Source organism: Onychomys torridus, chromosome 1 (genome assembly GCF_903995425.1).
Source record: "Onychomys torridus chromosome 1, mOncTor1.1, whole genome shotgun sequence".
NCBI classification, from domain to species: domain Eukaryota; kingdom Metazoa; phylum Chordata; class Mammalia; order Rodentia; family Cricetidae; genus Onychomys; species Onychomys torridus.
The window spans coordinates 42,264,554-42,280,195 of record NC_050443.1 but is presented as its reverse complement, the minus strand read 5'-3'; the positions used below and the strand labels follow the sequence as shown (position 1 = coordinate 42,280,195).

The 15,642-nt window shown below is 45.7% G+C and overlaps 1 protein-coding gene across 1 annotated transcript in view; it reads right to left on the bottom strand.

The window, feature by feature from the left end:
* Nucleotides 1-15,642, bottom strand: part of Atp10a (ATPase phospholipid transporting 10A (putative)) — a 168,318-nt gene that overhangs the window by 19,166 nt on the left and 133,510 nt on the right. Inside the window, 5 exon segments of the mRNA XM_036191110.1 lie at nucleotides 1,408-1,592; nucleotides 5,102-5,228; nucleotides 5,980-6,083; nucleotides 11,341-11,938; nucleotides 14,841-15,035. Of these exon segments, the coding sequence (XP_036047003.1) occupies nucleotides 1,408-1,592; nucleotides 5,102-5,228; nucleotides 5,980-6,083; nucleotides 11,341-11,938; nucleotides 14,841-15,035 (1,209 nt within the window).

The window sequence follows — 15,642 nt, the reverse complement described above, 5'->3', positions numbered from 1 at the left end:
GCACTTAAACACAGCCCATTTCTGTTAATCTATGTGTCATCATGTTTTCCATGGCTTTACCTGTGTGTCATTACTGCTGCTCCCTGGATGGCGGGCTGGCATCTCCTGACTCAGCCTTCCTCTTCCCAGAATTCTCCTTGTCTGCTTATCCCGCTTATACTTCCTGCCTGGCTACTGGCCAGTCAGAGTTTTATTAAACCAGTATACAAAAGCATTAATCCCAAAGCAACCCATCGATGTTATCATGGCTTTTAGCTCCTAAAGAAGCCTGAGGAGAGGATCTACACAGAGGGAGTCTTGGGCTTCACCAAGAAGCTTGTGGGTAGCCTGAAGAGATTTCAAGTGGAACTCATGGGAGGAACCAGATCTTAGATCAGGGAGGTGCTGGGAGTAGACACCCTTTGCATACTTGTGGATTTAACCAAACAAATGTGAGTGAACAAAAGAAGTGCCCAGAAGCAGTTGAGGAAACCAGAGGAGTTCATGCTAAATAGATCACTGCCTTGGCTCCATATCCTAGACACATAAGACCTCATGAAAAAAAATCCAGTGATATGGAAAAAGAAGTTGAACTTGGCACTAATAAAACCCAGATGTACATTCCTTTGGTATTAAGAAATCCCAGATCCAACCTCTCCATCCAGAAGACATCCTTTTCTAGGGTCTAGCCTGATAAGTGTAGTCCTCATCCTTCATGGAGGAAACTTCTCTTTGCAACAGCCAGAGACCATTACAGAAAACCACGGCCAATCAATGGATACATTTACAATACAACTCTGGAACTGAAGGTTTGGGGAGTATAGGCAAAAGGGGGCAAACCAATCATAAGAACAGGAGGAACAGAAAGTTTGCTGTGAGATTGTTTCTCCTGGAATTATCAGGAGCTACATCCATGAAGTTTTCTCAATAGGACTGCCTAAACATGAGCTCCAAAGGACAACAAAAGATAAGTTAACACAGATGGAAGTAAGCCCTGAAGACCTCATCCTACAAAATTAACTACAGACAACTAAGGAATGCTGAGAGCAGGAGAAATGTGTATGTGACAACAATTAATGAAAAAAGAGGTCCTGAATTTGAAAGAGGGCAAGGAAGGGGGTAAAATGAGGGTTTGGAGGGAGGAAAAGGAAGAAAGAAAAGATGTAATTACATTATAATCTCAAAATATAAAATATTTAAAAAAAAGAATTCCCAGAAAAGTCTACATCTCACAAGACGATGATAAGAATGTCCCAAGTCTCAGAAACAGTACACATGCTAAGAGGGAATGCAGTGGGTAAACATGCTCCTCACTGTGGCCACCAGAGGTGGAAGCCTCAGTGGCCTGCTGACAGAGCTCTGTCGTAGAATCCTACAAGATATGAGGTCATCCTTGAACAGGGCACAGCCTCTCTGGAATCTATATACCTGAGACTCAGCATTCAGTGTGATGACGTGCTCTTCATGGTCCAGCAGTTTGCAGGCATATGCAATGTTAATGGCTGTTTCTTGTTTGTCACCTGTGAGGACCCAAATCTGCAGGCCGGCTTGGCGTAACTTAGCGATGGTTTCAGGAACCCCATCCTGAAGGCGGTCTTCTATTCCAGTGGCACCTGGTTAAATGTATGACAGCTCCAGTGAGTCCCTCTTCACAATTCCTGATGGCATACAAATGCCATGTACCAAACATACCAAAGATAGACGTGGCGCTACCAAATACCTAAGACTTTCTTGGGGCTCACTTGCCAGATGACACTAAGGGGCAAAACGTCCCTCTGGAAGCAAGCTAAAATGATTCATCATTCCAGGACTGTGCTGGACGCTTACCATAGCTGTTGCCATGACTCAGTCAAGAATATGTAGGAGGAACAAGTGTGAGTCACCAAACACTATTATGTACACCCACCAAAGTGTACCTTGAAATCTTTCTGGCTAACAAGCAGCTAACTTTTCATATACTCTGAGAACAGAGACTATGGAGGGAGGAAATCGTTATATGCCCAAGGGATTAAAAGGAAAGTCTTAGTAGTTACCCATCTCCTATCCTCCAGAAAGTTTCCACGCGTGAAATTCAATGTCAACCATTTGTTATCCAAACTAATGGTGGGGAGAAAGACTCATTCATTTTCTAAGCAACATCATCATGACTTCATTGAAAATATGCAACAGGTTGAACATCTCTAACCACAAAAAGATGAAATCTGAAATACTCCAGAAAACTTTTAGATCTAACATGATCTCATGTGATAGATAATAGTCAAAACACAAGGGTCTGAAGGGTCTGCAATTGCCTTCAGGCTATGCATAAGGTGGAAGGTATACAAAATGCAAGGTCATAGTCCCCAGATTTATCATTGTGCATGTACAAGAAAGCACAAACTCTCAAAACCCAAACACTTCCTAGCCTAAGAATTTTGGATGAAGAATAATCAACCTGTATTCAGTGCTAAAATGTGCCCAAGTCTGCCCTCATTTCTCATCTGAGGACACTCTGGTAAGATGCTTTCTGCTTTCCTGTCTCGAAAATTGAACTGTATCCCATGACTTCTTAAGCTACAGCCCTGGCCGAGGCTCCTCGCCATTCCTACTTCAAGCTCCCTGTGCTGGGGCACTGCTAATGAACTGCAGGTCTGTGTCCCCAGCTGCCACCAATGCTTTCAGATTGAAAATGGAAGTCCTAATTCCCAGTGTGACAGTGTTAGGAGGCGGGGTCTTTGGAAGGGGATTATGTTTAGATGAGTCCAGGAAGGGGCAGGAGGAGGGGTCCTGAGGACCATGATGCATGGAAACGCCAGTTCAGTTCTGAACTCTACCATGTACCCATGTTAGAATAACCATGTGCCAGGTGGATTTTGATAGAAGGGGAAAGAAATGAGTGGTTTCAGATGACATTTAGAGGAACCAGCAAGAATTCTGGGGTAAATGAGCAGAATGATACAGCTGAATTATTTTTTCCTTACCCAGAAAGAGCAGTTTAAGAACACAGTATGAAGGTGACCCTTCCTGCTAAAACGTTATTTGTGGTTCTCTTAGGTTGTTTAACATAACCACCTAAATAAAAAGATTTAGAAAGAGAAATTTGGCTTAGAATATTAAAGATATAAACTGCTCAGTGAGGTCTCGGGAAACTTCCAGAACTCCTTGCCCCTTGATGAAGCTGTGCTAGGTGGCCCTTTTTCAAGCTTAGGCTCCATCACTTCAAACACCAATTTTCTAGGTGCTCGGAGGTGGAAAGTGGGTAACGACTGTTGGATTTTGCCTATTACCATAAGTTCACACAAAAGATCAAAAGGTGAGTTGATTTCACCTTTAGTGTGAAAATAAGTTCTTCAAGGGCTGTTCTGACTTGACGTATGTTAACAGAGACATGGCACAAAGACTGGGAAGTGGCAGAGGCCTCTCTTCTAGAGACAATTTGTAGAAAAAAGACCAGCCAGGCCATCTCAGGTGTGGGTTCATCAGCATGCCAGTGGCTGAGTACAAGAGCCCTTGGCCAAACCACACTCCCTGCTTCCTGCCGTCTCCTCCTCCCACCTTCCCCCAACCCCCACCCCCAGAGCAGATAAGAACACTTGGAGGCAAAGACTGAGGAATGTGTCCAAGCTTCCGTGGCCAGTAAGTAGCAGAGCCTGGACTTGATAAGCAAGCCAGGACTCCACGCTGAGGAGGATGGTGGGGAGGGGCAGTGAAGCTGCTCACAGCTGTGCTTTCATGACTCGGAAAGGGAAGAGATACCATCTGCAGTGCTTTAGAGTGGGTCCAGGCCCTACCACAAGGGTGGTCCAGGCAGCAAACTTCACTCCATCTGAGAAGTTAGCACTGTCCAGGAGAAACACCACCTCACCACCTCAACCATGAAGGGGGAGTGCCTGGGATCAAAGAAAATAGACAGGTGGTCCAGAAGAATAAGCTCAGCACCCTGTCTCTTACCACTATGGTCATCAATAAGGAACATTCCAGAGAAGCCCTTTCTGGGTTTTTATGTTGTTTTATTGTTTTTTTCCTTTTTTTGAGACTGCCCCCACTACCCTGTGTAGCCTAGGATGGTCCCAAACTCATATCCTACTGCCTGTACCTCCTACATCTTGGAATTACAGGTGTGCATCATCTTGTCTGGCTGTTGTTGGCTTTCTGAAGACAGGGGTATCCTTATGAGAGCAGTTCCAATTCAGTAATCAAATCAGTGGTGTGAAATAGGCAGAAATTGCTTGAGGGGTTTCATTTAATTTATCAGAGATAGCATTCACTAAGTCTCTGGGTTCCAATCCTGTGGCTTTCTGAGTAAGGTGTGGTCTGTCAGACACTGTGGACAAAGTGTGTAGTGGTATTCTGTCTAGAGCACATCATGCTATTAAATATTATCAGTAACTACTATTAAGGGATCTGTATAAGTAGGAATATAGATTTCCTAATCCCTCTGCCCAGAAATGAGGACAAGGGAATGCATCCTTTGTTAAATAAGAAAAGATGAACTCTCTGGAGCTTTATGCAATCCCAGCGGATTCTGACCAATATTTCACAAAATGAGGTGTACGTACATTACACAGCTAGTGAGCACACATCACACACACAGCCATGGGATACTCAACTGAATGTACTCACTATTTTAATGAGATGTTCAAATATTGAAAAATTAAATACTAAAATAGGTACCCAAGTAATAAGTACCTTAATGTCTTCCTAATAACTAATTAGATTTTATTAGATGTAAATAGGGATGAAGAAGGAAATATGAACCATTTTCTTTTCATCCCAAATGAATCTGAAATAATTTATAAGATGCAAAACTCAGCATTTCCATGAATGTTCATGTAGACTGCCAGGGGCTTGAAATCTTTCCAAATGGCTATTGTCAAAAGGCCTGTTCCTTATCGCCATTTTTGTTGGAAAGTGAGGTTTAAAGGAGGCATGAAGACAGCGAACCTGGAGTGCCTGGCACCTATGAGCTCCATGGACACAGCATGCAGAAAATGTTCCTTCCATCCTGGGAACAAGCTAGCTAAAAGCCAGGTGGTTCCCCAGACAAGCTCAACACAGTCCAGAGCCAGGGAACCAGCCATGTCACTATTCACTCCTGCAAACAGCACTCCTCTGTACAATAGGCATCTGGAAAGCTAATTACCCAGCAGGTGCAAGTTCGTCTCCAGGCGAACTGCAGACTGGAAGAGGAGCTCTTCACGGCCTTCCACAGATGCCTCTGCTTCTATGTGGCTCTGCAACCAGCAAGCATACTCTTCTTTGCTCAGAACCTATGGAGACACACACTGTTGAGCGCTACACTGGGTGCTGTGCCTGGGATGGGCAGTTGCCAATGTGTGCCCTCATGAAGATGCCCCTCCCTCACCCTCCTGAAGCAGCTTGTCACTCACCCTCCTGTAGGACCCCTCCCTCACCCTCCTGAACATGCATCTCGCTCACCCTCCTAAAGAGGCCCTCACTCACCCTCCTGTAGGTCCCCTCCCTCACCCTCCTGAACATGCATCTCACTCACCCTCCTGAAGGGGCCCTCCCTCACCCTCCTGTAGGACCCCTCCCTCACCCTCCTGAACATGCATCTCGCTCACCCTCCTGAGGGGCCCTCACTCACCCTCCTGAACATGCATCTCGCTCACCCTCCTGTATGTCCCCTCCCTCGCCCTCCTGAACATGCATCTCACTCACCCTCCTGAAGGGGCCCTCCCTCACCCTCCTGTAGGACCCCTCCCTCACCCTCCTGAACATGCATCTCACTCACCCTCCTGAAGGGGCCCTCCCTCACCCTCCTGTAGGACCCCTCCCTCACCCTCCTGAACATGCATCTCGCTCACCCTCCTGAGGGGCCCTCACTCACCCTCCTGAACATGCATCTCGCTCACCCTCCTGTATGTCCCCTCCCTCGCCCTCCTGAACATGCATCTCACTCACCCTCCTGAAGGGGCCCTCCCTCACCCTCCTGTAGGACCCCTCCCTCACCCTCCTGAACATGCATCTCACTCACCCTCCTGAGGGGCCCTCACTCACCCTCTTAGCAATGCACAGAGTACGCAGGCCTTCCACTGCATAAAGGTTGAGGTAATTCTGTGTTTTACTCCGGATCCTCTTCTGGTGCCTTCCTCTGGCATCATCTAGGTCAGATACGAGCAGAACCAGTGAGAGTGGCCCAGCTGAGTGCCGCAGTGAGGGTCTGCCTGCCTGTTGCCTGTCACACTGATTACAAATGGTGTGCCAATGTCACAGAACTAAAAGCCAGCCAGCTGTTACTGTCATAAAATAACTCACCAAAGCACAAGTTTGGGCTTGTTTCTAAAATTCCTTGTTTGAGAAGCACAGGAGAACGAAACTTCATCAAAAGTGACTTGGCATGTTTTAATACAGTCTACTTAATAGAGGCGGGTATACACACTTATTTATGAAAAACTGAACCCAGACAAAGTCTCATTTCTCTCTTCACAACACCCCCCACTGTTGGTAAAAGATGTCCAAATGGTAGTAGATAAGTCATACTTTTACTAAACACACACACACACACACACACACACACACACACACACACACACATATGCTCTATATTATATTAGAAATTTAAGTGTAACTGAACATTCTATATATTGTATGTTCTTACTCTGACAATCCTGAGCCATGAGACATCTAGACCCACCTCATGACGAGCTGGACCTGGCCAGCAATTCAACAGATTGACAAAGCATTTAGGAGGCTGACAATTGGGGTAAGAATTACCCTCATGTATGAAGAAGAACATAAACAAACAGTAACCTTATGGCATTGAAATGTTTTGGCAGGCTAATTACTTAAAGGTGGCCTCTTATGGTCATTAATGAACACAAAGAGTTGTCCTGGATTATTTCAGTATTTAAATTTACTGAAAGATAAGTTCAAAGACATCTTAACTTTGACTGTCTTATATTGATATGTCATCACTCTTGATAGCTTCCTGGGTCTCTGGTCACTGTTTAAACTTTGAAAATTAAAATACAAACCACCAAGCTCTTCTATTGTCTCTAGAGAGGAAGGGGTAGATGGATCAGTAAAAGAGGCAAGTAGGGCAGTGACTGATCAACCACAGTTGTTGAAAAACTAACAAACAAACAAACACCCTCCCTCAAAGCCAACTTGAATTTAAGTAGGTTAGGTCATTCAAGGTTTGGAATAGATGGAGATAGGGCTGGCCATAGGCATCCATTTCTAGGGTGGATGAACATTGAGATATGGAAGGACTATCTACACAGGGCCTGGTAGAAAAGAGCAACTTCCCTACCCAGCAAAAACTGCTCACTGGCCTGCCCTCACCCCAGACACAGGACACAAGACTACACCACTCTTTAGAAATCTTTTCTACATTGTCAAGCAGCTTCCTATGAGAGATACCTACAGCACCAAGGTAGGGGAGCCAGAGAAAAGACATAGTACTGGAGCTTGGAGGACTTGTTTCTATGAATGCTGGGATTGATCTGCAGTCTGGTGGAAGATACAAGATGTTGGGAAAAACTCAAGCTGCACAAGGACCATTACCAAGGATCTGGGGAGTCTAAGGAGATTGCAGTGTGGAACAGGGTGTGCATCCCCCATTATTTTGCCCCTATCTGGGACCAAGGCTGGGAGGGGGTGCTGACTCACACCATCACTGATATGATGACATATCAGTATAAGGCAGTCAAACTTGTCATAACATTCTCAGGGCATGTGAGGTCAGTCATGCAAAAGCCTCTTCTTTCTGATATTCTACAGCAATCCATGTCCTGTGTTACCTACCTACCAATGGAAGGGATTCTGTGTCTGGTGTTCAGCTCCTTAGGTAATGGAACTAGTGTACCCAGAAGTGGAAGCAAGCTGCCAGTACCTTCACTGAGGGCTCCATACAGAAGGATGCTGAGACTGCACCAGGGCGGGCCCTGGAGAGGCAGACATAGTACCAGAGTGACAGCTCTGGCCAGTGTGGAAAGATGGTATGCATGCTTACCAACTTCCACACACAGCAGGGCTAAGAGAGCTGCAAGCAGCCAGACACTGGGAAAATGCGGCGGTTGCTGCTGCTTACAACACTAAGAGGCCCCAAGGGGAGTATGCAGTTTCTCTTCTTGATCTCAATGTGTGGTTTTACAAAGTGCTACGTGTCATTTCTATTATACTTTGGAAATTATATTTTCCTAATAAAGAATTGGGCTTTATTAAGGCAGGAAACAAGGGGAAGGTGATTCTCCACTCATTCATGAAAACAACAACAACAAATCATTTACCTATGTACTGGGTAGCAGCATGTGAGCCCTTGCTGGACAGTGGGCTACAGTGAACCCACAGTCGTTCTTAATCTAAGGAAAAGGGCAGAGCAGACTCTACAAAGTGGTGACTCCCCCAAACCACAGGCAAGAGACTTTTGAAGAGAGCAGACAGAGGAGCGGGAAGGGGGCCCCGCTTACGCTGCCAGTCCACGTCATACCAGGCACTGAGCCAGTGTGTATAGGGCTTCCTGAGACGTAGGCTTTGACACACAGAAAGTGAATGACTCATCCAGGGTCACAGAGCCAGGACATCTGGACCTGGTGTTTGAACAGAGGTCTGTGAAGACAGGGATAGAGTAGTGCTTTGTACCCAGCACTATACAGCTTCCCATCATGGCAGGCAAGACAAAGACTTGGCTATGTGCTGATAATGCCACCTGGCCCCTCCCACACTGTCATATTCACTATTGCTCAGCTAGTTCATGATGCTTTTGGTAGAGTACTGTGAGCTCTTTGAAGAAAGTGGGTGGGTTACACCTAGCTATGAGACCTGTGTACCCTCCCAATATCACCATCTGTGCGCAAGTGGCATGGCATGGCCACTACGTGGTGCTTCTTGATTGCACCTAGCCATCTGTACCAAGTCTGCTCTTCTCCACACCTGCCTCACTTTTTCATGGCCACGTGTCCAGGTGGGCGAGTTCACAGTGTCCCCAGTGCTATGCTACAGCTGCTTTTACCAGTGTCTACACTGTCTCAGTCTTAACTTGCCCATTACACTCATACATTTTTCCTATCCAAACCAATTGCTGTATTTCCCAGAGGAAGGTGCAAATGCACACTAACAAATTATTTTTATTTGCCCTACTTGCTATGCAGCACTTGAGAATATGAGATATAATTGTCGTTCCCCGGGCCTTCCAGGAGGTAAGAGATTTTGAGCTCTGCTCTTCATATCTGCTGCTAACGGGAGATGGCAAGTTTCTTCCTTAGGCCCACAGTGGGGAGCAGAGAAGAACAAGGCACACGGGTGTGGCCAACCCTGTGTTAGGGCTACATGACTGAATGGAATGGGCTTTAAGTCTCCCCAAAGGAGGGTGTAGGCTCCCCAACCTTGTCCTATCCAGTTGGTTCTGGATAGGTCTTGTAAAGGGTAGATTGTCTCCTACCTTGCAATGCTGCATAAGAAAATCCTTAGGCACACTTAGCAGCCACCATCCCTAGTCCTCTGCCGGTTCCCTCCTCACCCACTAATGAATGTCCTGACAGTGCCCCAGATAATGCTCCTTTCCCTATGGCATATTAGGGGAAAACGAGGAATAAGACAGCAAACAGTCCATCGTGTTTACTTTATTTAATGACATCTCTTTTTGAGATATCCTTAGTACTTGTGGGCACTAAAATGTCTTTTTAAAACAATGGTGATGAAGTTTGAATGCTCCAAAGGGGCATGTATTAAAGGCGTGGCCCCCTATTTTGGAGCAGGGTGGATGTTGTCCACAGACAGAAGCTTGATGGAAGGTCATTATATCACCAGGGATATGCTTTCAAAGAGGTCAGTAGGACTTGGACTGCACCCCCTTCCACTTTTGCTTCCTAGCCATGAGATAAGAGGTTTGTTCCACTAAGTTAAGCCTACAATGACACCCTCATCACAATCCTAAGAGTGAGAAGGTCAACCAACAGTGTACTGAAATCTCTAAACTGAGCTGAAATAACCTTCTCTTTATAGATTGATTTGCTCAAGTGTTTTGTTGTAGTGATGTAAAGTTGACTAGCAGGTGGTGTTGCAAGAGTTAGTATTCAATTTCTTTATGGTTTGTCTATACAGTTGAGATGTTCTAAACATCTGAAAATACGCACGTACTGGCACAGAGCATACATGTGGCATAGCTGTGGCCTCTTCCATGGAGTATGTTTCCTTAAACAGCTCTGCAGGGCTTACTGCCCTCCATCAAGGATAGGACAGGCTGCTTCAGCTGTCCTTTCCCCCACCCCCCATGCCAATGAGTTCATTCTTTGACAAGTCCATGCATATATAAAGTGCATCATCCCGATCACTGTCCCCCTGCCTCTCTAATCTCCCCTCCACTCCCACCACATGCCTTTCTCCATACAGTCCCTTTTCCTTCAGATAGGACCCTCCATCACCCTGCCTTTAATTATTGCCATTATAAAACAGGACAGAGGTGATCATAGGAGTAGAAGGAAATCTGCTCAGATAACTGCCTTCTCTGTGCTTTCTTTCATGTAGATGTAAATCAGACTCAAGAATAAGAATAAAGTTTATCTGGGAATGGAAAGGTCACTTCATTAATAGCATCCTGCCCCAAGTTTGCTGTTATGGGCATCAAGAACTCTTTAAACAGTCTCACGGTAGGTGGTACTCAAGCTGATTGCAAACTATGACAAGTTAGGAAGACTACAGCGGTAAAGCAGCTGAGCCTGGACTCGAACACTTGTACCACAAGCAACATTCAGCCTCCACCTTCCTCCTGACTCCCAGAGGTGATTTCACTCCTTGGTTCTCACTGGTTCGCTAGCAGAGGGAAAACTAAACTGGCTTTACAATATGGCTTTTGCTTTCCTTCTGAAGGTCAGGAGCATTTCTAGCTGGACACAGTTGCAACCTCTTTTGATGATCAATTGCATTGTGGTTTTAAAACCACATTTTAACTCATAAGCAATAGAGAGAGACTGACAAGAGGCTGCTTGACCCATTGAGAGTGGAGGAAAGAGGCTGGCAGGCCCATTTCTTGTGACCACAGTCTACTCTTACACAGCCTTACAATAGGCTGACCACCGTGGCCTAGAACTCAAAGCTGCCCCAGATCTACAGCAAGAAGGAAACTTCCAGAACTTCTCATCTAAAGTGTCCCGATCTTCATTGCTGATATATTGAAAGTGTGATGCTTCCCAAGTGATCTCCAACTCTACTATGCTAGAGGGCCTAAGAGGGCTGGGTCAAAGGGCAAAAGCCCCCTACAGGCACACCAGTGTAAAACCTTGGTATTTAGAACCCTGGGATTCTCTCAAAGGGCCTGAACTCCAGAAAAGATTAATGAAACTTTACTCAGCTGAGTGGGATTTCTCAAAATGCCCTTCCTGACTCTGGGGTGCTGTAGGAGAGGAGGAGGCTGGTTACCTGAGGAGCACGGCAGCAAAAGATCCATGACCACTGAATCGGCCCCCTTGGTGTAGACGTTGATCTCGTCAGTCAGCGGGTGTCGGATCACCACTGACATCCTTTTGCGGGTGGAGTCAAAGCCGAGCGTATGCAGCAGCTCGAAGGTGAGTCTGCCTAGGTGAGGCAGCTCCACGGACACCTGGTCGTGAAGTCGGTCCACCAGCGTGCAGCTGTAGGCTCTGGCTGCATACACCAGTGCAGCCTCATCCGGGCTCTCGGCCTCATAGCGCAGCTCCCGTTCCTGCTGCTTCGCCTGCTCCCCAGGGCACTTCTCTGGAGTGCATTCTGCGGTCCAACCTTCCGCCTGGGCCGCCTGGCTGCTATAGCCATTGCTGGCAATCGCTGGTGCTACTTGGTCTAGCTTCTCCTCCAGCCTGAGAAGCATGTTGTCCTGAGACAGGCTGGGCAGGAAACCAGATCCAGGTTTGTGGCTTGACTTACTGGTGGTCAGGCTCCCGATACTGCTGCAGCCGGAAGCCAGGCGGCTGGGCGTGAACCTCCGAAGGAAATCTTCAATGGTCTTCACTGGGGACTTTAGCTCAAACCTCACCCTCACCTGTAGGGGAAGCTGCTCAGTCAAGTGAGAAAAATCCTACTGACCCCTCACTCTTCATAAGTGCCTCAGAGGAGCAAGTGGCTCACTGATGCCCGGCATAAAACTGGGTCTGTCTCCTTCACCCATGCCCCAGTAAGAAAGCCACTTCAGGACTAGCATAATGAGCCCAGCCTGTAATCCCAGTATTCGGGAGGCAGAGGCAGGAGAATCACTAATTCACAGTCTTGGCTACTTAAGAGATTATTCTTCTGGCTTGTATCCATAAAAATGTTTATATAAGGCCGGGTGGTGGCGCACGCCTTTAGTCCCAGCACTCGGGAGGCAGAGCCAGGCGGATCTTTGTGAGTTTGAGGTCAGCTTGGGCTACCAAGTGAGTTCCAGGAAAGGCTCAAAGCTACACAGAGAAACTCTGTCTTGAAAAACCAAAAAAAAAAAAAAAAAAAAAAAGTTTATATATACAAGTCATATGTCTAACCCAAAAGAATCTTTCTCAGCAAATAATAGACTGATTCATGATCCAAATCACTAAAAAGTCTTAACAAGCATAAGAAAAGAAAAAGGAGTTGTGTGCATAATATTGTTAAAGGTTCAAAAGTTTAACAACAGAGCATTGGAGCCACACTTTTTTTAAAGAGCAAATGATGGAATAACAGAAAACTGAAATACATATAAGCTGCAGTCAGACTAAATCCCATGAAGTCCCACCCCTAGCTAAGGAGCTGCTGCCCATTGATAGCTTCCCAGAGAGGTGAGGGAAAGTCACTTTTAAAGGTGTGGCCCCTGCTAAGTTGACCACGCTCCAGTGATGGCCAGACCTCCATCAGTACATGGGCAGCAAAAATTGTACTTGATCAGTTTTAAAATGGGGTAGCGGAAAGACATCCAACAATTGAGTGGGTAGGGAAGTGGGGTGGCTATGGAAGGAGCTGGAGGAGGGGTTAATATAATAAAAATACATTGTAAGAAATTCTCAAAGAAAGAAAAAGAAGAAGAGGAGACAAGGAAAACAAGATGGGGGGAAAAGCAAATGTTAAAACAACCCAAAACTAAGTTGTAAGGATTCTTAAAACTATATAACTGATCCTTGAGGGCCAAAGCTATGAATTACCATAGTAATTTCCAGCTAAACCAGACATTAGGCTGGCCTTGAACTCGTGATGCTCCTGCCTCCGCCTCTCTCAGCAAATCCTACCAGCGTGTGCCACCACAACTGGCTAAACCAGGCATTAGGAAAAGTGAGGCACTGGCCTAAATTATGACAAGAGCATTTTCCCTTTGGTCCTATAGTGTCTCTATTTTTATTTGATTCTTTTGGTCCCAGGAACTGAATCCAGGAACCTCACACATGCTAAGCCTACTTTCTTCCTTGGAACCACACTCCATGTCCATTAGAATGACTAAATATACTATACGTCTGAATGGGGGATAGGCTTCACCATGCAGCACCTGGTGGCTCCAAATGCTCCTGAAGGTGGCATTTCCTACCCCCATTCCAGATGCAGGAACAGAAATGCATCCAGAAACATGTTCATTTTCAGTTCAAAGGTGGGTGATTAAATATTCTGTTCCCTCTGTGGAACTGACAGCACATGTGATGACTTTCAAAACATGCCTTAGTTACCTTGGAGTCTCTTGCTTATTTAACAACTGCTGTATTGCTTTTATCTCTCAGGCAGAGGGTAACCTAGGAAACACTCAGCTCTCCAGGGATGTGCATGGCAGAGGGCTTTATTGCTTTGTGATAAAAGTTCACAAGGCCAGGTGAGGGATGTTTAGGAAGCTTGTAGCACAGTAGGAATCAGCTTCTGCTCGGAGCTGGCAGTACATACTTGTGGTCTGGACTGTACAGAACTGCCCACTTGGGATCTTCCAGGTCCTGTGGGGCCTCACAGATTGAATCACCAAGAATTAAGAGCATAGCTAAGTAGCAAATGCTTTCTGATATACTGCCAGAGTGGGAGCATTGGTCCACATCTTGCTCACCCCACATTAACACACCAGTAGAAGCTGCTGGAAGAGCTGAGTCAGAAGGCTGGTGGAGGGAAGGTCTGAGGCACACACTCAGCCATGAACAACATTTCCATCCATTTCTTGCCTGATATGAACAACGTGGCTCACAGGCATCCATTAGGCTGCCTGACTCATGAGGACAATTCTCCGAGGAACACTTGTGTTACATAGGAGCCGTTTTCATGTAAACCGCTCTCCAAAGAGAATCTTAATGCTAGCCCAAAGCAAACTACAACTTGGGTACTGCTGTTTCCAAAACCCTAAATAATCTCTGACTGAATCGCTCTCATCCACTTCACCTTGGGGGACAATGATAAATGTATTTATTACTATCACCTTATATTGTCTGTGTACCCAAACTTGACTCTGAGCCCTTCCCATAAATCCTCACCACTGCTCTATGGGCCAGATGACATATCCGAGCACAGTAATGAGAATAACATGTCTAAAGCTTCGAGTGAGGATTGAAAGTTCATAAATCTTGTCCCAGAATCTGTTCCCCAGCCATCTTTATCATCCCTCTTACATGATTCTGGAAGCCTGAGACTCTGGCAAAGTCACTGGCTAACCATCCTTCTGACCCTGCCCAAGGTCAGCAGGGTCTGAAGAGCCAGCGGAAGTAGGGCTTCTCAAAGTCATGTGTCTACACATGGTCTCTGTGTATACCCTTTCCATTCTGAGCTCAAAACGTATCTGACAAACTGTCCCTGCACCTACTGCAGCTTGATGGCCACTTTGTCCCTGTTGCATCCCACTAAGCCTGAGGTACCACCCATGAGCATCTTCCTGCAGGAAAGTGAAGCATGCTTACTACCTTCAGCCAAGAGTCACAATGCAGGCCTCAGAGAGAGTCAAGGACACTTTGGGGTCTCATGGATATTGCAGAACTTGCCTTTTGTCGTGGCTGATCTGGAGATGTGACAACTACTGTATTGCAGATGGTAAGGGCAATGAAGAAGTCAAAAACGTCAGAGAGCTCGGGTGAGAGGTGGGCCAGAGGCTGCTCCTGGTGCCTTGAAATGGCGAGGCACCTGTCACACTCGCTCACCTTCTCCAACAGCTTGGGGTCAGGAGTAATGTCTTTCTCCTGCGAAGAAAATAGAGCTGCATAGTGAGTGTGACCCAGTAACCTGCCAAGTGCTTTGGTACTTAACTATTTAAGTACACTTGAATTTATTACAAGGTATGAATAGAATTTTACTGCATTATAGACATATCATTTTGCAATTGTAGATTATATGTAACTTCAATTGTATAAAATACTTACAAAGTTAAATAAATGGACATATTATTATTATATGTGAATATACTTCTTAGGAGATAAAAATAAGATATACTATTAGTCTAGAAAAATTCAAGCAGTCTGTTTATTTCAGTGCCCCTCAAGAAAACATCTGCCTTTTGAAAATCATGTTTCTACATTCCCTTGAGACATCACCTCTTTACATTTAACTAATTAAAATATTTTACATAATCAATATGTTTTATATGAAAATTGACAGTTTTCTCTCAAAGCCCATCACTCGGGAGGCAGAGCTAAGTGGATCTCTGGATCTCTGTGAGTTCGAGGCCAGCCTGGTCTATGGAACAAGATCCAGAACAGGCACCAAAACTACACAAAGAAACCCTGTCTTGAGGGGGAAAAATCCTCAAAGTAGATGGACATACCGTAATTATCTGTGTACCCTTTCTCA